A 23,171-nucleotide genomic window follows, 5' to 3' on the forward strand; every position below is an offset into this window, starting at 1 on the left:
GCTTTGATCATGTGCGGCTGCCTTAAATCATAATCTATGCTATTGGCGCACTTAGGCGTTAACAAATACTTTCATTTTTTTTTTTTATCATACGGTAAAGGGTATTATCGTTATTTTATTTTTGTAAGCGACGGTTGCGTCAATTATTCGATGCATTCAAGAATTTACTTTTGAAGTGCTTTTACAAGTTCTCTCCTTTTTCCTTTTGTACATGTACTTGACAAATTCTTTGGGTTTAAGATAATAGACGGCTGTACTTATCTATTATAAAACTTTGGTTTTATGTTTAATTAATAAATCAAACATTTTTCTGAATAATCATATGATGAGAAGGTTTTAGAATTTTTTTAAAAGAATCTCTCCTCCTCTCAAATACCCCAGCGTGAAAACCGCATTGGTCATGTGCTCTACCTTCCCTGTTTCTCTATATTTATGTTCCCTCTGTTGCCTTAGTTCTTCTCTCCCTTTCTCTCTCAGTTTGATTCTGCCAATCTGAATTTTCTTGTTTTGCATTCTGAAAATGGGGAATTGCTTGACAAGCAACAAAATTCTAGCACAAAACGACCAGGACGAGCCACAAGGCAGCAGCAGCCAAGCTGAAGTGATGAAAGAGACACGACAAGTAGTTACAGCTTCCAACTTGGAAGGAGCTGCTGAGGTTGCTGATGGGGTTGAGATTAAGAAGCAAAAGAAGGTAGTGAGATTTAAATTAGACGAAGAAAACAATGTTGATAGAGGAAAACAAGGTGAGTCCAAAAATGGGGTTGTGAGGATAAGAGTTGTGGTGACACAGAAAGAGTTGAAGCAAATTTTAAGCTCCAGGAAAGATTTAAAGCACTCTTCAATGGGGCAATTGATAAGAGTTATGAAGTTGAGAGGTGTCAGGGTTTCTGAAGCTGGAAGAAAAAGTGACGATGATGGCTTTCGTGCTGCTTGGAGACCGGCATTGGAGAGTATTCCAGAGGAACATTAACAGAATAAACTGTAACTCAGTAGTTTTTTCCAGATTAATTTATCTCTTTTGTTGTAAAAAGAAAACTTTGATTGTAATTTGCTTCTTTGTTTTAGTCAACGATCAGATTCGGACCGGGTTTATGTGGATCCCTAGTTGAATTCAATGAAAATCTTTCTGTCTTGCTTGCATCAGACAACTAACTTATACCAATCATGAAATTATGTCATTATTATCACCCTGTTTTTTTTATACAAAAATTGTGACAATTCAATCTTATACCGAAATATTTTGCAAATATGTTATAATATATAAATTAAAACTTAAACTTAGAATTTATAAAATATTTTTTATAAAATAAAATCATAAAACTTTAAGATTAAAATAAACAATACTATTCAAATTGGATGCCAATCTCTTCATAAATGATATCAAGCAATTACAAATTAAGGAAGTTAAATATTATAAAGTGAAAATCACTTCTAAAATCTTAAGAGTGTTAAGTCTGTTAGGAATAATGACTCAAATCCCATAAGAGATTTATTTGGGATTTGTTAGAGATTACTTGATGAACAAGAAAACTTGCAAAAGAAGAATTTCAAAAAATAGAGGATTCTTAATAGGTAAGTTTGATTTGCAAGAGAAGAATTCTAAAAGGAAATGGATTCTTAATAGGCAAGTTTGACTTACAGGAGAAAAATTCTAAGAGGAGAGGGATTCTTAATGGGTAAGTTTGTATGGTTATAAATAGATGAAGTCTCTACAGGGTTAGGTATGAGAAAGATGTAAGAGAGTTGTAAGGTTTTGTGGGATAGATACCCATAAGAGTATCGAGATTTTACGTCTTATGGGTGTGTATATTTGTTTGTGAGTGGACTAGAGGAGACTGAGAGAGTCCACATAGATATGATGTATGGGAACATATGGGTATGTGTTTGGTTGTGTTGAAAAGGTGCACAAGAGTTTGGGTAGAGAATACTTCATAAGACTAGAGGAAATTGAGAGTGTCTTATGAGTATTGATTGTTGAGTGAGGTTGATGATTTGATGTATGTTTGTAATTCTCTATAACTAGTGGATTTTTTTTCTCATCCGTGGATGTAGGTCAGTTGGACCGAACCACGTTAAATTGTTGTCTCTTGTGTGTTTGATTTATTGTTTGATTTTGCTTCCGCTGGTGTGATTGGATTGGAGGCTTTTAGCCCAACAAAATCCTACATGCTAAGAGTCACCTAAGACCTCAATAGCACCTGAATCTCAAAAGAGCTAAATGATATATAATTGATAATTTTTGTAAAACAAAAAAATAAGACTATCGGATGTGGATTTTCATAAAAAAAGATAAGATTATTGGATTAAAATAAATAATATCTAGTAAGTTAGACGTGGGTGTCACAAAACACACAAGCAAACACTTTTTTTTTTTTTTTCTGTTTCTTTCATTTAAGATATAAAACAAAAAGTGGATCCCATCGTCTGTCATGAATCATAAATTTTTTTTTAATGAGATTTCTTATATAATGTTATCTTCTCAGCGTTAGTCTTAATTCTTTTTTTGTACAAAAAAAAAACACTAATCTTAAATTAGAGTCATGATGCTCGATCTCTTGTAGGAAGAAAAAGTTCACTTCGAGCAACAAAAAAACAGAGAGCAGTACTGTTCTTCGTTGGTGACAAACATTTTTTACTCTCATTTTAAGGAGGCAACATTAAATTTTTATTGTTACCATGCATGGTAAGAATAAAAATCTCACCAATAATTAGTTAATTTCTAACACTTTAGGGAGGCATCTGATACTTTGTTTCTAAAGAGAGAAATGGGATATTTGTAGTTGTAGGAACAAGCAATGCAAGAATGATCAGGTGGGCTTCCTGCATGGTATTATATAGCTGGGATTTATTCGTTTCCCAGCCTTTGGTTTAAGAATGTTAAGATCAAGCACAATAGTATTATTCCTACTATTTGGTATTTAAATGGAAGGAAGCTCAAAGTTTTCTTATGATTAAGTATTTGTCCTGAAAAAATTACCCAAAAGCCTGAACACCTCGTTCCATTAAAAAACTACAAAAAGGAAATCGTTCCTTATGGATCGGTCTGACATCACACATGGCAATGAAAATATAGCAGGTAAAGTATGCAATCTACTCTTAATCCATCTAACATGGTATAATATTTTTTTAAAAAAATTGATTTAACTAGCCAGGATGAATTATTGCAAAATTATTGATTTTTCTATCCCCTCTTTTGTCTTTTATAAGAACATGAAACTGAAAAATGGGAACATTTCTTTCCAATATTATTAGATGGGTTAATTAGCTTTACTTTTTATCTGCAATTCACTTCCCTTGCTGCTGTACATGAACAGTTAAACACAACAGATGAGAAAGAGATAATTGACATTGCAACTGAAACAGAACTGAAATGACAACAGGCTATAATGCGGATTCTCTTTAATTTCTTGAAAACTTTGCGTTTAAAGTCTTTATATTAGCCAATTGTATCAGGATCAAACATGAAATAAATAATTTATTGAAAATTTTCAATTCTGAGATTCTATGATTATGAGATTCTATGTACAAATGCAAATCACAACCACAATCAAAAAATTTTCAACAAATTAAATTAATAAAAGAAACTAATTGCCCCAGAGCTTTGGTTCAATGACTGTTGCAAGTATTCTTATTCAAAAAACCAAGGTTCGAATCCCTTTTTCCAACATAAATTGGACGAAATACATAGATGGTAGGAGTTGAATATGAAATCTAAAAATTTCAGAGACTAAGCTTGATCATTGGAAAAATATTTCAAATTTCTAATCCCCACATGTTGTAAGCTTGAATAATCCTTACCCTTTTTTTTTTAATCATTTTTGGAAACGGCCATAATTTCCATGCCCAATTAATTATGTGTGTAATATGTCATTTTCAGATGATGGATTCAAAAGCGTTAGTACCTTGAAAACATGGCGAGAAGTGCCACCGTCACACTACATATTAAAAATCGAGTCATTCTCGTCGCTTAAGCGAATCCTTGAGAAAACTAAAGTCGACAACTATGAATCAAATGAGTTCGAAGCTAGTGGCTACCCATGGTATGTATTACTTTTTGATCATTTCCTGTCTATAAGAACAACGTACGTTGATGTTGTAAACTATGGAAAATTAAAAAGACTGCTCCTAAATAATATAATTATTATTCTATAGGCCAAGTTTTTAAATTTAACAAACATAATTAAAATGTTATCATGTATATTTTTATTTTATTATCAATTTCTGTTAGTGAAATTTAAAAACTCGTATTGACAATATGTCGTACAATAATCTTTAATATGGGTCTTTAATTTCTTGCAGGAGATTGTTACTGTACCCTAGTGGAGACCAGGAAAGAAATGGAAGTAACCATATATCTCTCTACTTGAAAATCACGTACCCTCCACCGGAGATGAATGCTCTTCTAATATTTTTTATATATGACCAACTAAAGGATAAGTACTTGAGCATTCAAGGTATAGCAATTCTAGCCAGCCATTTTTACTGGTTTTTTAAATTCTTCATATATTACTAATTTCATAATAACAACCTAGATGTGGAAGTAAAGCAATTTAATAAGACGAACAGGGTGTGGGGACTTTCCCAACTAGTCTCGCTTGATTGTTTCCGAAATACTTCGAATGGATTCCTGGTTAACGATAGTTGTGTGTTTGGAGTGGAGGTTTTTGATATAAAATGCGATGCATTTGAAGTTCAAGGGGTATATCTTCGCACGCTACGCCAACAAAGTGAAATAGTAAAAATTTGGACCGTGGAAAAGCTTTCTGAGTTAAAGGAAACAGGCCATTTTTCCGAACAGTTCTCTGTTGGGGGTTACAACTGGTAATTTGTATGTTTTGCAATCCATCATCATCACCTTATTTCCAGCATGAATTTTTTTTTATGTACACGTACGAAAGTCCATTGAACTTGAATTACACAAAATATATATATATATATATATATATATTACTTGTTTCCCATCGATCCTATTAATCCAATTTTTCGTTTTCAAGTTCAAGACTTGCAATTGATAATCTCGAGCTAGATCTAACCATTAACGTGCTGGTGGGTCGTCTTGTGCATGCAGGAAATTCCACCTTTATCCCAAAGGTGTTCCCAAGGCAACGGGAAAATGTCTGTCTATATACCTATGCCTACAAGACCAAGACAAATTTCCTCCTGGATGGAAAATGCACGTTGAATTCAAGCTTTCTATAAATGATCAAGTCCATGAGAACAACTCTGACAGAATAACAAAAATAGGTGAGTCAAATCAATAATTACCTTACGAATTCATTCGCATATATACAATTTGATAAATGCACCAATGAATCCAAAGATTGATTGCTAATGTATCATTTAAATTAATGGCGGTAGGAAGAGATTCTTGCTGTGCAATCGTGTTGTTTTATCACTTAGACTTTTAATATGATGACACAATGAATTTTTAACGTGATGTATGCTGCAGTGAATTTTTTTGATCGAGCGTCTAAATGAAATATAAATCCCATTTGAGATAATTATAGAAAGATTCAATAAAAATGTACTTGATAAAAAAATTTTAAAGCTCAATATAGTTTTAAGTTTATCTTTGTACCTCTTGAAATATTATATTATTTATGACCAAATCAAACCGATTTTGCCCAACATAATTTTGACTCTTTGATCAAAGAGTGTTATCGTTCTATTTGATGAAATTTTGAAAATTTTCATCTTCATTTGCAGGTAATGCTTGGTTTAGTGCCTTAGACACTGCTTGGGGCTTTCCATGCTTTATTAAGCTGGCTGATCTACGAAGATCGACGAGCAATATTTTTAGGGATGCAATGGAAATTGAACTGCAAATTATTTCCATGTCCACGAGTTTAACCTTCTTCACCTGGTTTTACAAGTCTTTGCTCGACTATCAGCCATCGCCATTATATCCGGCCACTTGGTTTTACGAGATCTTGGTCGGGTTTCTGCGACCGCCATCACTTCCGTCGTCGGAGCTGCCACCATTGCCATTACTTCCGTGGTCGCAGCTGCCACCATCGCCATCACTTCCGTGGCCGCAGCTGCCACCACCACCGTCGTTGACCCTGCCTCAGCTGCCGTCTCCATCGTCACTGCAGCAGCAATCGTCATCGCCACCGCTGTCACCGCCGCCGCTATCGCCATAGTCGCAGCCGCCGCGGCCACTGCTCATGTCGTCACTGCATGTGAAAAATGCATATGTAAATGGGAAAGACATAAATGATCAACAACCAACATCAACATATTCACCAAATTTAAAAAACCATTCTCCTATTAAACATATTAAAGTATCAAAATACATCTACATTATCCTCAAAGAGAACGACAAAAGGAGACAACAGATTACTCAAAACTTAAAATCACATCTTTTATAGGTTTGCACCAAATAAATAGCAAATCAATAAGAGAAAGGTTTAGCAAATGAGTGGAAGACTAAAACCTTGACAATAATCGTATGACAGTATAATCCATGTTAGCCTCATTTAAAGATAGAAGTATTAAAAGGCCAATCATGGACTGACCTTTATTGCCATTACCACTATACATCACGGTAGTCACTTATCTCAAATTTGTTTTCATGTAGTAAATTAAACCAAACAAACAACCGGTTCAAACAAAATTAAGAATCAAATATCAAGGGAAAAAATACAAACCTAATTTCAATTTATAAAAATAAACCTTTTTATGCTTCAATCCTATCATTGAATCGGCTTTTGTAGCCTCAAGCACATGCGCCATTTCTTTCGAATCCAAATCACTCTTGATCTAAACAACAAAAGAGAATTAAAAGACTCATATTATACTTCCAATTGATTAAGGGGAACAGAAACAACAAAAAATATTCCTGAATTCGAAACTGTACCTGAGAGATATGATCTTCATAAAGGCAAACATCATAGACGAACTTTCATATTGCACATTGATCTGATCTTTAAAAATCTTTCTTTCTGTAGCCAAAGTTTCAGGCTATTGTTGCTGTGTTTGAAGCATATTAATTAAATCCTCGAATATTTCATCCCTCTTTTGAAGCTCTAATGGAGAGTTGAGACCATGTTTCGCATCCATTATGCAATAAAAATAATAAAAAGAAAAAAAAGAATAATTTTTTTCAATTTTCAAGTTTTCATTGATGATTTTTTTAATAAAAGAGGAAGAATTTATAAAAACAAACTTTAATAAATCTTAACGGTGCTTAAATATTCAAAAAAAAAAGTTATCCATCAATATAAAACTCAAAGTTCTTGCAAGTTATTCTAACATGCAGACAAAAAAACCCAAATTTCTATTTTATAAATAAACAAATAAAACCCACCAACATTGAAGCCGATAAGATCATATCCATTGAATCATGCATAAAAAAATAAGAAAAAAAGCGAATTTCTCCTAGTCTTTGAAGTGGAAAATTAGAGATAAAGAGAGAACTTACAGGGAATCAAGGGAAGCAAAGTTAATTTTTTGATGAAAATCCATTGCTGATGATTAGCAATAGATCGAATTATCCGCCCAAGTCTAAAGGTTTGTCTAAGTTTTGAAAAGATATTGACAAAAAATTAAAACTTGTTAAATGAGTTTAGGCTTTTATGTCTATTCAAATTTTGGACAGAATTTTGAACAAAAAATTTAAAACTCATGTTTGGCCTAATCAAGTCCAAATTCATATATATCTAATTTTTTTTATTTATATGTGAATTATATATAAATTAATTTAAATACAAACAAAAATTTAAAATAAAATTTATATTTTATTAAATTAAAATTATATTTATATTTATATATATATATGAATTAAATATAATCCCATTAAATTTAATTTAATAATATTTTTTTAAATTTTATTATATAAATTAAGTTTAATAAATAGATTTAAATTTTATTTTTTTAATTTGGGTTAAGCTTAGAAAAAATTTGAAGATTGAAATTTCAATTTGAATCGAATTTGAATAAACATATAAATTATTAATATCAAATATAAGCTCGAATCAAATCTAACCCAATCAAACCTATAAATACTTCTAATTACAAGTAGATAAAAAAGGAAAAGCTTTTGATTTTTCATTTTTTTTAAGATGCAGTGAAAGGGTGGTTGAGTCAATTACCTTTTTTCCCCATAAGCTTCTCCACAAATAGCCTCTTACTTTGTTTTTTTTTTTTTTTCTTTTCTTTTCTTTCAATACCTTTTTTCATTTATCTGTATTCTCAATTAATAAAAAATAAAAAAAAAATTATTGAAGACCAAGAAATGGGTGACAAATATAATCAAATTAGATGTCTAATGAACAGTGGACATTGAGAGACTCCTTTATGCATATATAGTTATAGTTATAGATAAGTCTTCACATTTTCCTGAAAATATGGATGATTTCACTGGAGACTTCGATCTTCCAACATGAACATTTCATTAAAAATAGTAAAGACAACTATTTCAATATTTAAAAAATAAAATAAAATATTTGAGACTTCGATTGTCTATTTATTTATAAAAAAAATAAATATTCATAAAGTTGTTATTTATTTCTAGGATCTCCATATTATTTGTGAGTAGGGTTGAACTTTTCAAATGTCGAACAAAATGGCATTACCCTTTTACCATATGCCAATCCCCTTGCATGTTCTGAAAGGAATAATCTATTGGAAAAATGGAAAGGAAGAATAATTAAACAAGTAATCTCTACATATTATGAAAAAAAAAAAAAAAAACCGTCCGGATGCTATAGTTTGCTTTGACATGTTTAATATTGTTCTTTTTACTTGCAATTATTTGGGATTAAAACAAGATCTTTTAAATTAAGAATCAATATTTTATTAACAAATCATATGATTATTAATATGATTAATAGTTTAATACTAAATATTATAAAAACGTTGTCTGTGTTAATTTTTTTTTTTACTCTACTTAACTAGCCAAGTTTGATTTTTCCAATTTATAACCTTAATTCACACGAAATTGTCTTATGGAAAATGCAAAAGTGGGTGACATTTATTATCCGACATTGTGTCGTCCAAAAATACAAAATATAATTTACATTGACATTTCATTTATTTAGAAACCATATGTCCCTATATCTTACTCGGCCAATAAATATAAGACAAATTACATGTGTTCTTGTCTTATATTCAATATATATCAAGTAAAATTATTTATACACAAGATTGGAATTAAAATTCATGAAAATTAGACTCAATTTGGTTAAAATCACTGGCCGATCCAAATGTAAAATGGATGCTCAAAAAATTATAAAATAAAAAAATTCGAAAGAAAATTTTTATTTAGTCACCTCAAAAAATTTTTTAACACCTTTCTCTTCTTAAAATTAAAATATTTGTCAATATTTTTTTATATATATTGTAAGTAGACATTTCAAAAAAAAAAAAAATTATAGATCCGGCATTTGTTAAAATATTATGTGGCCATTATAATTTTCTTGCACTCTTTCCTTAATTAATGTAAGATTAAAGCAATTTATCTGAAACTCTTAACGAAATAAAAGTACTAACCAAACAAAGCTTTTATTTATTTATAAACAAGATTATTCTTATCATTTCAAGCAAACTATTAAAGGGTAAAACAAATATAAAAAAATTATAGGGTAAATTATATGCGAATTTTCATCAATCAATCCGTTAACAGATAAACAATAAGTTGAAGCAATGCCTTGTCTTTAAAAGGAGAAATGGCATATCTCCAGGAACAAGAAATTGTGGGGGCAGCTACCTTGGCCCGAGACATATGCTTTTTCCTGCCCAAGGTTTAAGAATATTTTCATTTATTTATTTATTCATTTTTTTTTATTAAAAGGGTTGGAAAGTTGTTAAGATCGTAGCATAGTTAGGATAGGATTAAAAGCAAGCTCAAATATATATATATATATATATATATATATATTATGGTTGCCCTGAAAAGTTTGCCCAGAAAACCGAATTCTAATGCCGGAAGTCATGACTAAGGATGATCATGAGGAACCAAAGACTTCTACTAACGCTCCTTGCAATGAAATAATGGGAGGTAATCGTTTGCATAAATTAATATTATTTGCTTCTGTAATGTACATAAAATTTTATTGAATTAGAATTGAGAATTTAATTCAATTGATTTATGTAATATTCAATAAATTTTATATTTAAATTTTAATACTTACTATCCCTTTTTATATTTTTATGTTACAATTTTCTTTATAAAAAGAAAAGAAAATCTTTGATTTTAACTTGGATTATAATAGGAGAGGTAATAATCTTCAATTTCATAATCTCGTCTCTAATTATCTTTCAAAGTTAAAATTAGAGACATTTTATGATTATAAAGTCAAATGCTTTCCATGTGAAATAATATTTCACCAACTCCCATTGTTTTTAAAATTTAATGACATGGAAAAACTAAATTCCTTTGATTATAGTAGTACATAAAATTAATTTCATTTTGTTATGCTTTGACATAGAATTTGAAACAAAAATATAAATGTTGAATTAAATCTGGAATATTAATTTGGAAATCCCAAAAATATATGGATAATCTGCATAAATTTTGTACGTATATATGGCAGTGGAAAAATTAACAGTGACGATGAGAAATGTTGCTCCCGCACATTACACATTAGAGATCGAATCACTTCCGTTTCTGAAAGAAATCCTTTCAAAAACTGGACTTCACAGCTATGAATCACCTGAATTTCAAGCTAGTGGCTACAAATGGTGAGTTGTTCTCTGTCTTTTTTTTTTTAAAAAATAAAATCTGATCCTGTGAAGAATGTTTGATTTTACAATCAGAAAAATAGAAAAAAAAAAAAAAAAAGCTGATCCTTTTATGGCTTATGTATGGTTACATGCAGGAGGTTGATACTTTACCCTGAGGGAGACAAGCAAAGAGGTGGAGAAGGTCATATATCTCTTTACTTGGAAATTGTGGGCATCCAAAATCTAGGCCGTCCATGGGAGATTGATGCTCTTTTAAATTTTTTTGTGTTTGATGCAAGTTGGGCACAGTACAAAAGCTTTCAAGGTCCAATTCCATTATTATTTCTTGTTTATTTCATTGGTTTATTTCAACGGATGTCTGTAAATTTCACCCGGTCCAGGACCACTAGACATTGATTAACATTTTCGTCTTTTGAGTAAATATTATGCAATTAGTAGTAATCCCTTTCTTTTAAAATAGTGTAGATGGGAGAGTGAAGCGATTTAATGCGGTGAACAAAGAAAGGGGATTTTCTCGACTTCTTACTCTCGCTGAATTCTATGATACTTCAAACGGCTACCTGAGCCATGGAGACAGATGCAAGTTTGGAGTGGAGGTTTTTGTTATAAAAAGTGAAGGCAAAGGGGAACGTTTTTTCACCATGGACAACCTCAGTAAAAATGTGTATGTTGAAAAGTTTTACGAGTTACATAAAGGAGGCCGATATTCGAAAGAATTTACTATTGGGGATTACAAATGGTTTGTAATTTGCATATTATATCTCTACTCTACACCTTGTTCAGTTCAAAATTTTGATGTTTGAATGTTGTAATTGTTGCTAAATCTGCTGGGTGCATATGCTGCAGGAAGTTACACCTTTATCCCAAAGGTGTTCCAAAGGTGAACGGAGAATTTCTGTCTATTTTTATTCACCTAGTTGACAACGAAAAAATTCCAATCGGAAACAAAATGTATGTGGAATTCAAGCTTCGAATGAATCACCAAGTCGAGAAAACAGGTGATTTTGCATGCTTTTGTTTGAATTTTATAAAGATTTTTAGCTCTGTTTACTAGTAGTTGTTATGCAGGTGGTGCATGGTTTAGATCCTTTGCCCCTGCTTGGGGCTTTCCGTGCTTCACAAGGTTGGCCGATCCAAAACCGACGAACACAAAGTTGGCTGATCCAAAACAGGCGAACGGCATAAAGTTCGCTGATAAAAGACTGATGATGGGCATTACTGATAATGATGATATGCTGTTTGAAGTACTGTTTGAAGCCGTAATTACTTCCATGTCCATGGCCATAGATCTTTATCCAGATCCCCCAAAAACCAAGGCAAACCCTACAGATAGTGATGCACCACCAGGATTTCCTTAGATCAACTTTTTATTATTAAAATATGTCAAAGTGTTTTATGTTTAAATAAGTACACATGATTACAATATTACTTCAATATTCAATCATTTATTTTTAATTGGATATATCAAGTGTTTTATGTATAGTTATTGGTGATCAGAAAAATGATCTGATAAAAAAAAAAAAAGGAAATGACATAAGCTGTACTATTTTTCTGCCCAACCGATACCAGTTAATCAGATTCAACCTGCAATATTTTTGTACCCTCCAGCTCCGATTGCAGAAAAAAAAGAACTAGACAAAATCCATAACAAGAATGAATATATATATATATATATATATGAAACCTCGGAACAAGAAATCACCAAAGACATGCCAAAGGAAATTTAGAGTAATGTTCCTTGCACTTCTTTATTTGCCGAACCTGGGATTCAAGTAAGTTAATTGATCAGGAAGAAGTGATAGGTCAGTTTATATGTTGAACCACGAAACATTTTTTTCCATCAAGTAGGGTGGAAGAAAAAGCATTTCTCTAATTCACGATTGGGAAACCACCAAAAGTAATAACACCTAATAGGCCGATGAAAAAATTACTTCATTTCTCGAAATAATTTTGGTTCACCAACAGACAAGCCCTGTCGGCAAAAGTAAATTGCAGGAAAAACTACAAGTCCCATTAATGGGAAAATTTCAGTTATTGATAGCTTTATTTGCATCTGACATTTTACAATAGACAGAAATCTTGGACTGGCATGAGGCTCCCATCCAATGCATTTACTGCTTAATCAAGTTTCTTATGACGTACGGAAGTATACCGCCATTATTGAAGTAGGCTAATTCAACCTGCAATTGCAATCACAGTCAGCTCTCGAATTACAAAGTTCAGGCTCAAAAACCAGTAAAATGCGTAAGTTAAATCTGAGTGTAAGCTTTTATCTTACCTCCAGCGCTATAAATTTAAGGTATAACTTAGCATGATTAAAATTGTTCTTACCACACTTTACCGATATTGATATTTGATGCATGGAGTAGACTAGTACCAAGCAATTAACATCCCAAGCATTAGTTTGCTCAGAGTACAAGATAATATGTGAAGTTTCCATCAGAAAGTTACAAGGCATAAAGATTGACACATTGAAAATAAGTCAACTTCAATTTTAGTAAATAACCATGTCATGTAAGGACTAAGGAGTTATCTGTTTCAGACAAGGGAGTATATTTGTCCATAAATAGAAATGTCCAGGCAGTGATAATCACACAATAGCAGATTAAACACATGTACGCTGCACTATTTCGCTCATAACAAATAATTGGAACCATTTATTACCTCAGTGTCAAAGCGGACAGTGCAGGTGAAAGACTTCCCATTGTCAGTCGTGACAGTCACATCTTGACCAGGTCTTATATTAGTTATTTTGCTTGGGAGATCTATGGTATAACGCTCATGACCGGTTAAACCTAGTGTGTCTGCGTCCTCACCAGAGTTGAAGCAAAGTGGAATGATGCCCATTCCTACCAAATTACTGCGATGGATTCTCTCAAAACTTTTGGCAATTACTGCTTTTACTCCCTGTTATACAACAAAGTTACGCAGGTGGATAAAAAGGAGCAAGAACATAAAAGACCAATAAGAATTTCTTTATCGCAACCAAATCATGACTTACCAATAGCATTGGACCTTTCGCAGCCCAATCTCGGGAGCTACCACTCCCATACTCAGCTCCAGCCAAAACAATGGTGTCATGTCCTGCATCCTTATACCTCTGAAATTCCAGATTGATTATAAAACTTAGCATTGAATAATTTGACTACAGCTAAAGATTGTTATTATCTCACGCAACATAAATATCTATTGCTGAGTAAATCGTATCACATACCAATTAAAACCAAAAATTTGATTGTAAATTTGACAAGAATTGATTGGTTATCGTTTTTACTTAAATTCTCTGTAATTAAAATGGAAAATGACAAGCAGTGCTAAGAAATCAATATTTGTTTCTATTAAAATAAAAAATTGGTTTTATAAGAAATTGTGGTAGACTTTAATACCGAAGAACTCACCATAGCTGCATCAAATACATAGAGTTTCTCTCCTGTGGGGACGTGTATTGTCTTCGGGCCGACCTCCCAATTCAACAACTTGTTCACAAGGCGAATGTTAGCAAAAGTTCCCCGAGCCATCACTTCATCATTACCACGGCGACTTCCATAAGAATTGAAGTCCTTGAGCTCCACCCCACGGTCAACTAGATATTTTGCAGCAGGACTGTCCTTATGGATGCTTCCTGCCGGAGAAATATGATCTGTTGTTATACTGTCACCAAAGTTCAGTAAGCAGTATGCATCCTTCACGCCATGGGCTCCCGGAGGCTCCATGGTCATGTTCATGAAGTATGGAGGCTCATGAATGTAGGTTGAGGTGGGGTCCCATGAGTACATGGTGGAAGAAGGCACTAATAGCTGATTCCACATGGGATTGCCCTTTGTAATAGCCTCGTAAGTACTTTTGAACATATCGGGCAAGACACTGGATTGAACAGCCTAAACAGCAGAGAAGCCCAAGCTAATTAATTTCATGCTTAAACAAAAGAAAATTGACGTTTTATGCAAATTTTACAGTGTCTTACCTCTGCAATTTCTTCAGTAGATGGCCAGATATCCTTGAAATACACACTCTTACCATCCTTACCAGTTCCAATTGGCTCCTTATCAAAGTCAATATCAACCTGGAAAGTGGTGACAGTTACTTATTGATCATCAAAATGATACAGCAAAAGCTATTAGTCTTTTATCAAAAAAAAAAAAAGAAAGAAGCAAAACTAGGAAATCTTAAAAGATCTCTGCCAAAAGATTGTCCCTATGTAATTTTGACACTAATGCAGTCATCTTAATGCAAACACAAACAAACAAAACAACAGATGAGGCAAGATTTGACTCATATTGTGGCTAATACCTATGGCATAAAGTAGAATTAGTTATTACTTCCATGCACATAATTCCCACAGCTCTAATACTAATTTTACAATTCCACACACCATTAAAAGGCCACAAGATTTGACTTGAAGTACAGTTATCGGTTGCATGTGATGCTAGTCTTTTACCATCCAAGCATGCGAATGAAACGAAATGCACAGATCTATCAGACTCAATCCCAGTATTCCAGCCCCTGAACCCACCCTCCACTCTCCCATGAGGAGATGCAGTTAAGAAAGCTTTATAACAGGATAAGACTTGTAAATCATTAAATAAAAAAATTGAAATAACAACTGATACATTTTTAGCAAGGAAAATTAAATCTAGATGCACAAGAATTAACTGATTTACAACATTACCATCATTAAGCTCCCCAAAATTGAGTTGATGTCAGATCATTCGGATTATATTAAAAGAACATAAATCTTAGTAAATATTTAACAGAAATAGGCATCACCAACAAATAATTAGATATTGTGTACCGTGCCAGCAAGGGCATATGCAACCACTAAAGGTGGTGAAGCAAGGTAGTTGGCTCTTGTTAAGGCGTGAACACGACCCTCAAAATTCCGGTTCCCAGAAAGCACAGCTGCTGCTATAATGTCTGTGTAGCATATTAGACTTATTTTAGATTAGTAAGTCAAAAACTGAACATTAAACTTGGCAAAGGAATATGATTAACACGTTAAAACTTAACACAATATTTGAGTAGTTGCAAGCTTACATCATGCGAACTATGGATCCAACAAAAGTTTTACAGTTAAAAATTTCAATGGTACCATTTTCTGAAATAGCAGAGGCAACTGATTCATCCAATTCCCCTGAATTTCCAATACATGTTGTACAGCCATATCCAACAATATGGAAACCCTGCTTATTCAAATATTCTTGCAGCCCACTGCATCACATAAACCAGAATTAGTAAACAATTCTCTCATAATTATATAGAAATATTCTATAAAAATTATCACTCCAAGTAAACTTCAGATACAAGTGAAATGAAGGAATACCTCTGCTGTAAATATTTTGTAACAACTCCTGAACCTGGTGCAAGACTTGTCTTTATCCAAGGCTTGACCTGTAGAACAATTATTTAAGTAAATTATTTTATTACATTAATATTAGCGTTCATATAGTTCATGGAAAGGCAAGAAATACTGAATATACTTAAGAGATTTTTCTTTTTTAAGAAAAAAGGAGAGGGGATTGGAAGGGAGAAAAAAGAGAGAGTACCTGTAAACCAAGTTCACAAGCCTTCTTGGCAACAAGACCTGCCCCAAGCATGACACTGGGGTTTGATGTATTGGTGCAGCTCGTAATTGCAGCAATCACCACACTGCCATGCTTAAGCTCTGCTGGCTGCCCGTGGAATGAAAATTTTGCCACTTTGTGCTGTTTCTCTTTTGGCACAGCAAAGCCCTACAACATCGTAAGACATTCAGCAGAATGTTCAAAAGTTTAGTCAATCATTAGGTTAAATTTACACATTGAAGCAGAGAAGTTCTAATCAAACGTGGTCTATTTCAAGTTCCTTCCTACCAGATGCTATTATTTTATCCTTTATTTGTCCACAGGGAGGTTCTGGTGCTCAAGTCACCAGATTTTTGGAAAAGCAGAGCATGAAGCTCTAGAAGATAAGAGAGGTAAGAATTCTAGAAATGGGGAAAAAAAAGAGAGATTTTGTCCACATGAAGAGTCATGGTGGCATTCTTGTCCTATGTGTTAGATTCACGATAGAATATTTAACATCCATTACTAAGTCAGTAACAAAATATGACCATGATGTTATTTGAAAAGTTATACCACATGCATATCATATGTAATCAAAGATATTTGACTTTCAGCTTTTAGCAAGGTTAATTTTACTTTTGTCGATCATCATACTTTAAATCAAAATCTTATTTGATTTGTTCAACTAACCAAGGGAAGCTAAAGAAACAAACTATCAAGCAATTTACTGTAAATAATTTTTTAATTAAAACAAGAGAACGTGCACTAGTGAAGACATAGATGACAAGCACTTAGATATGCACCAAGTACAAGACTCACCTTGAAGCCAACTTTATTATTAAGACAAGAATTCCAATCAGCCTTCATTTCTTTCAAAGGAACCCGATCATGAGGTCTGGAAAGAATAGCAGCAGTTACATAGAATTAGTACAACACATCATATTTAATATATAAACAAACGCCAAAGGAAAACAAAGCAGCTGATGATCTGAATCTGACAAAACAAACAGTGGCAGAAAAGACAAACCTCTTCGGTCCTGAAATACAGGATTCAACTTCAGCAAGGTTTAATTCCAGATATGATGAGTACACTCTTTCTTGTTGGGGCTGAACACATCAAGATTAGGGTTGGGAGCAAAACACAAGAAGAAAAGGAAGGCATTAGAATAGTTATATCTAAATACAAGTAGAACAACTGGAAGCTGCTAGGTGTAAAGGACAAAATGTAAAAACGAAAGAGGAAGAAAGTTCTTGCCTCATTGTAGTCAACAAACATTTTATTTGCACGGAGATATGATTCTATCATTGCCACCTGAAATTAAGGAAAAGGATGTCAACTAGTGTTTAAATTATTACAGATGAAGTTATACGATAATGTAGAATACCCACAGTTTCATCACTTCTTCCAGTTAATTTGAGATACTGCAAAGTAACATGATCTACAGGGAAAAATCCCATGGTTGCACCATACTCAGGAGACATATTAGCAATAGTAGCCCTATCAGCCAATGATAGTTCACCCATTCCGTCCCCTACAAATTTGTGCAAAATTGAAAACTTATGTAAGGAATTTGAGAGCCAAACAATTAAGGAACTAAGAGGAACTTCAGATAAGCCCAATGAATAGTATTTACCATAAAACTCAACAAATTTGCCAACAACACCATGCTTCCTCAACATTTGTGTCACAGTTAGAACCAAGTCCGTAGCTGTCACACCATTTCTTAATTTTCCAGATAACTTGAATCCAACAACACCAGGCAAAACCATGCTCATAGGCTTTCAATTTCAAAACAGACTAATTAGGAAACAATACAAACGATAGAGATGTATATTCAAGCAAATGAATGAGAAGAATGAGAAGAATGAGAAGAATGAGAAAAGTCTCGTTGAAAGAAAGTAAAATAAGAACAGTTGGATAGTGCACAGGCTCAACATTATGCCCATCATCTTATTTTGTTAGAACATTCACAAAAAGCAAACTGAAAGAAGCTCAAAACTAGCCACTTGATAAAGGCTTTGAAAGAAAGTAAAATACGAACAGTTGGATAGTGCACATGATCAAAATTATACCCACCATAGTGCACAAGATCAAAATTATATCCCTCATCTTATTTGGTTAGAACGTTCATGAAAAGCAAAATGAAAGAAGCTAAACCTAGCCGCTCAATAAAGGCTACAGCAATTAATGCAGGATAAAGATCACATGCATACACATCAAATTAATGTCGCAACTTAAGTTAAAAGACTTCACAACCCTGCAGTGAAATTTCTGGTTCACTTTTAACTATTAATTTTAGCATACCATATAGAAACATGAATTTGCAGTTATCCAACAGAAAAGAACAGTGTTCTACTCATCATTGAAGGACAGACTTTTACTAGCAAAAATTCAAATCATCATGAACCAACATTAATCAAAATCTTTTTTCCTAGGGGAAAAATATATTATTGGTCTATGGCATTACCTACCTGACCAAGCATGGCTGCCTCAGCTTCAATACCTCCAACTCCCCAGCCAGCTACTCCTAGCCCATCTATCATAGTTGTATGAGAATCAGTTCCAACCACACTATCAGGGTAGAGCATGCCATCGGTGTTGAACACAACCCGTCCAAGATATTCAAGATTAACCTGAAATGTTACAGTGTCAACTCACTTGGCCACCATATTCACGTAGATTAATTGTCCACAAAAAATTCAATGAAATAATAAACATAATCCAATTCATTGATCACTTTGAAAAAGATTTGTTAAACATAAGATCAATAAGGATTTGTCCACCATTATGTCAAAAAGTGTTTACTGCATATTGCGCTCTGTTCCCAAATTATACCTGATGCACAATACCAGAACCTGGAGGAACAACAAGCATATTACGGAAGGCAGAAGATCCCCATTTAAGGAAAGAAAATCTTTCCTTGTTCCTTTGAAACTCAAGCTCCATATTTGCTTGCACTGCATTTTCTGATCTTGTTACATCAACTTGAACTGAATGATCAATGACAAGATCTACTGGAACCTGAATACAAGATATTTTCAGCAATACAATATAAGGATGGAGTAAACAAGAAAATTATTGCAGAATAGCCAGGCATATTCCAGTAAGACATTTGGCATTCAAAAAAGCATACTATTGAACTGATATCAATTAGAAATTTCAGGATAACTTCCCATAAATCATAAACATAGTAATCAGGATTAAAGATGGAAAAAAAAGATGTCTTGCATTAAGAACTTAACCAAAAAGCAGTTGAAGATGCTTTCATACTGACTAGCAACTTAATATTATATGTAAAAGTTCTCTCAAGATCCACAACCTTATTAAGCCAAAAAGACAAGATTGCAATCTTAATCTATAGCATCTAAAAACTGACCATCCCTCACAAAATGGAAAATAGTTGACAACATTTAAGCAAAAAATGACATAAACAATCGCACCAAAGGATTAATCTTGCTTGTGTCACTGCCAAGCTTGTTCATAGCATCACGCATACAAGCAAGGTCAACCACTGCTGGCACTCCAGTAAAATCCTGGCAACAAAGCAGAATGGATTAAAGATAAAACAAAGCATCATTTATTTCTTTTAGTAGAGAAGTATATGCACGTACACACACACACACACACACACACACACACACACACACATATATATATACATAAACTAGGTTAAAAAACCTGCAAAAGAACACGAGCAGGCTTGAAGGGGATTTCAACTTGTTTTGGTGATGTATTTTGCCAATCAATAATTTTCTCAACATCTTCCTTCTTCACTTGGAAGTTGTCACAATTACGAATTGCAGATTCAAGCAAGATTCTGATAGAGTACGGCAGCTTATCTAATACATATACAACAGAAACAAGGAACAGATATGATCAGTCGCACAAGGAACAGAAACAACTAAATTGGAGACAAGCATGAAGTCGTCTATCAAGTGAATGCATATATGTATAAGTTGTACGAGAAAATTTACCAATCCTTGGATCATTGAGGGCAGGCAAGCTATAGAACTTTCCAAACTCGCCGCCACCTGGCTTGGGAAGACTTGTCAACACCGTCTTAAAAGGATGTTCAGCAGCTGCAAATCATAAACAAGTTAAATAAATAAAAACTCTCAGCCAAAATTTTTTTCAATTCAATTATCAAATTTAAAATACTTCACTTGATTAAAATTTGAAAAAAAAAAAAAAAAGCTCTTTAATCCTTTTTAAAATCTTTACACTGATTTCTTTAAAAAAAATTATTCCTTTGATCCTGCAATTAATAATGATATATTCATTATTATTCGGCAAAAACGAATTAAAATTTTAAATCTAAGGATTCTCATTGATTGAACCCGATCAAGCAACTGAAGACTTTGACTGAGAATGTAAGACCTTAAACTAATCTAAGCCAAATTAAATCAGCAAATAAAGATTCAAAATCAAGCAACAGAAACAAACTCCGAAAGTATTGGAGAGCAGTACCCATAGTAGTAAACTTCCTCTCTAACTGTTCGATGACTGGATTAACAGCTCTGATCTGAGCACGGAGGCTAAGAGGAGATCGCCAATCGAGACGTTGGCTCCACCGTGGAACAGAGCAGTGGAAGGAACGAAAGGCGGCGGAGGTAAGAGATCGGTGATGATTGATAAGAGAGGGAGAGGCCTGAGTCGAATTGAGATTCCGAAACGAAGAAGGAAAAAAGCGAGCACGAGAATAGGAGGCAGCTGCTCTTAAGAGAGAGGAAGAAGCCGAAGATGAGGTCGTTATATACATGACGTCAGACGATCAAGATCACACGATTTAACAAACACGCATTCACATAAAAATGGCAGTGAGCAGAAAGCACAAGATTAAGGGGGAAATATTAATGAAGAGAAGAACCTAACAGAAATTCATGGCAGTTTCTGGCTTTTATTGTTATTATTATTTTTTTTATGTTTGTCTTGAGAAAGAGAAAGGCGTGTGGAGACGGAGCGCAGCACAATGAGAAAAACCCTAGGGCCGCGTGCCCGCTTTCTAGAACGGCTCTGGCCAGTTCAGAGCTGATGCCTCCGGAATTCCTGGGATTAAGTGATGTGTTCTCCGGACTAACGTTTTTAAATTTTATTCACCAATTGGGTTATGCCACATGGAAATTTGTGGTTTGTTTTTCCTTGGATCCGTGCAATGTGGGTCCACGTTAAAGAAGGGAGCCAATAGGAATTTTGCCTTTTTATCTGTTTGGGGGGTGGTGGAGTGAGTTTTGTTAATGGTCAAGAAATAATCGGATGCGCTACATATTTAGGAACATTGACAGCATCAACCCATGATTGTACCCACTATATAACAAAGCTGTATGATGCAGGGATGGAATGGTTATGAACGGAGTTACTGTGGGCCGGAGGCCTATGAGAGTAGCCAATGTTTGGAAACTTTCGAACTTTCAAATGGCAGTGTCAAATCAACGTCAAGATTTCGCCATTGCGGAGATCGGGTTCTTTATGGAAAAATCATCTGGCTTTTGTAATTAGATTTTTGATCGGATTAGAGGTATAGTTGAATCGTATCGAATTGATATAATAAAAAATTTGAATTTGAGTTTGAATTATAATTTATTATTCGATACTCGATTCAAATTTGATCGAATTTTAATTTTTAAGTTTGAATTCGATTTGTGATCAAATTCAAATTATTATAGTTAACTCGATTAATATGTAAAAAAAAATTTGATTCATATATTTAACAAAAGTTCGATTATTTATGTTTAAATTTGAATTCGAAATATTTTATTAATTCGAATAATAAAAATATATTTAAATATAAAAATTCGATTAAGTTCGTGAATTATTCAAATCGGATATAAAAATATTCAAATTCGATTTGATTTATAAGTTAAATTACTCAAACTCACACTCGATTCGATAATAATCGAATCGAATTCAAATTTTTTTTATTCGAATCTTAATAACTTACTAACATTAATTTATTATTTACACTTCTAGTCGGTACCACGGCCATTCGACAATTCTTTGCTTTTTTTTTTTTCCTTAAATAGGCGGTGCGGGTCAGACGTTGGATGCTTGAACTTGAAATTTTCCTTTCTCTTTCCCCAAGTTGCACTAGGAACTGAATTTCCCAGCAATAGCCAGAAGTTAACGTGGCCGGGACGCCACAAAATTATTCTATTTAAATATGAGATTTTCTAAATTCTCCTACTACACTGCTATTATATTTGCTAATTACTCCATTGCGTCCATTTACCAATAAATTTTCTATTGAATTCCTTGCGTACAGGGAAGAGAAAGCCAAATTCAAATTGTCTAACCGCAGTAAACTTTGGAAAAATAACTACTTGACTTGCCTTGTCAACAAATTAAAATCGTTGATGAACTTGTTAGAAGTGGAGTAGAACACTGAACGTGATTTGTCATTAAAAAAAATGATGAAGCATTGGAGATAATACTCCAAAACATGTTCCGCTCTGGACAAACAATGAAGTGAGAGAGAGGCATGGTTAAGCAAAACGAAAAGCATAGAATTGTGAATGTATCACATGCTCAATTTTATTTTACATTTTATATTTTGTAAGTGATAACGTGATTGATTAATTTATTAAATGTTAATCAATTGAGGTAATGATCATAATTGTTATTAATGTAACGGTCAATATATAATAAAAAATTTATTATATTATTTTTATTTTTAAATGAGTTACGTAAATATAACAATCTTTTAACTTAATCATCATATTTTATTTTTTTTATATTATTAAGGTTTTGTTTGATAATGTGTCTCCAAATGCGGTAACAACGAGCCCTAGTAAACCACGTCATATGATTCAACGGGACCTAATATTATTTTTCGAAAGTCTACTACGGTTAGACAAATTGAATTTGGCTTTCTCTTCTCTTACCATGAACTAACGTTGTTTGATTGAATTCTACAAAGCTTATTTTCTGCTTGATATTACAAAAAG

At 33.2% G+C, this 23,171-nt stretch overlaps 3 protein-coding genes across 4 annotated transcripts; 2 read left to right on the forward strand and 1 right to left on the reverse strand.

Moving 5' to 3' along the window:
* Window positions 1-385: 385 nt before the first annotated feature.
* LOC149520195 (uncharacterized) lies at window positions 386-1,136 on the forward strand. The gene has a single exon (XM_089743131.1). It carries the CDS (start codon window positions 521-523, stop codon window positions 971-973), a length of 453 nt encoding a protein of 150 aa, XP_089599257.1. The 5' UTR covers window positions 386-520; the 3' UTR covers window positions 974-1,136.
* Window positions 1,137-2,739: 1,603 nt separating this feature from the next.
* Window positions 2,740-12,151, forward strand: LOC111317724 (uncharacterized). Its single transcript, XM_089754186.1, has 12 exons — window positions 2,740-3,079; window positions 3,881-4,043; window positions 4,303-4,457; window positions 4,536-4,824; window positions 5,072-5,247; window positions 5,710-6,145; window positions 6,954-6,979; window positions 10,539-10,686; window positions 10,824-10,993; window positions 11,155-11,428; window positions 11,536-11,687; window positions 11,758-12,151. Exons 1-12 carry the CDS (start codon window positions 3,037-3,039, stop codon window positions 12,045-12,047), a joined length of 2,322 nt encoding a protein of 773 aa, XP_089610312.1. The 5' UTR covers window positions 2,740-3,036; the 3' UTR covers window positions 12,048-12,151.
* A 451-nt stretch (window positions 12,152-12,602) lies between these two features.
* LOC111318192 (aconitate hydratase, cytoplasmic-like) lies at window positions 12,603-21,284 on the reverse strand. Of its 2 annotated transcripts, XM_022920905.2 has the most exons (20): window positions 20,698-21,284; window positions 20,205-20,309; window positions 19,909-20,069; window positions 19,671-19,763; window positions 19,066-19,251; window positions 18,702-18,863; window positions 17,864-18,008; window positions 17,619-17,761; window positions 17,485-17,541; window positions 17,257-17,336; window positions 17,049-17,124; window positions 16,233-16,418; window positions 16,010-16,077; window positions 15,779-15,897; window positions 15,482-15,603; window positions 14,654-14,752; window positions 14,088-14,567; window positions 13,691-13,789; window positions 13,354-13,596; window positions 12,603-12,869 (listed from the first exon to the last, which is right to left on the reverse strand). In XM_022920905.2, the coding sequence occupies exons 1-20, from the start codon at window positions 20,987-20,989 to the stop codon at window positions 12,801-12,803; spliced, it is 2,985 nt and encodes a 994-aa protein (XP_022776640.2). In that variant the 5' UTR covers window positions 20,990-21,284; the 3' UTR covers window positions 12,603-12,800. The 2 variants fall into 2 exon arrangements, with proteins under 2 accessions (XP_022776640.2, XP_089611423.1); XM_089755297.1 differs by lacking the exons at window positions 19,671-19,763; window positions 19,909-20,069.
* Between the last annotated feature and the right edge of the window lie 1,887 nt (window positions 21,285-23,171).

This window comes from Durio zibethinus, chromosome 2, assembly GCF_047325235.1.
Source record: "Durio zibethinus cultivar Kanyao isolate XHJ-2024 chromosome 2, ASM4732523v1, whole genome shotgun sequence".
Classification (NCBI taxonomy): Eukaryota; Viridiplantae; Streptophyta; class Magnoliopsida; order Malvales; family Malvaceae; genus Durio; species Durio zibethinus.

Excerpts from the sequence above, each read along its gene's own strand:
- LOC111317724 (XM_089754186.1), top strand. The coding sequence starts at position 3,037 with ATGGATCGGTCTGACATCACACATGGCAATGAAAATATAGCAG. Across the intron at positions 6,146-6,953 it reads CCGCCGCCGCTATCGCCATA|CCAAAGTTTCAGGCTATTGT; the intron begins GTCGCAGCCGCC and ends TTCTTTCTGTAG. Across the intron at positions 11,429-11,535 it reads ACTATTGGGGATTACAAATG|GAAGTTACACCTTTATCCCA; the intron begins GTTTGTAATTTG and ends CATATGCTGCAG.
- LOC149520195 (XM_089743131.1), top strand. The coding sequence starts at position 521 with ATGGGGAATTGCTTGACAAGCAACAAAATTCTAGCACAAAACGACCAG.
- LOC111318192 (XM_022920905.2), bottom strand. The coding sequence starts at position 20,989 with ATGTATATAACGACCTCATCTTCGGCTTCTTCCTCTCTCTTAAGAGCA. Across the intron at positions 15,898-16,009 it reads ACAAAATATTTACAGCAGAG|TGGGCTGCAAGAATATTTGA; the intron begins GTATTCCTTCAT and ends TATGTGATGCAG. Across the intron at positions 12,870-13,353 it reads CTGTCCGCTTTGACACTGAG|GTTGAATTAGCCTACTTCAA; the intron begins GTAATAAATGGT and ends TTGCAATTGCAG.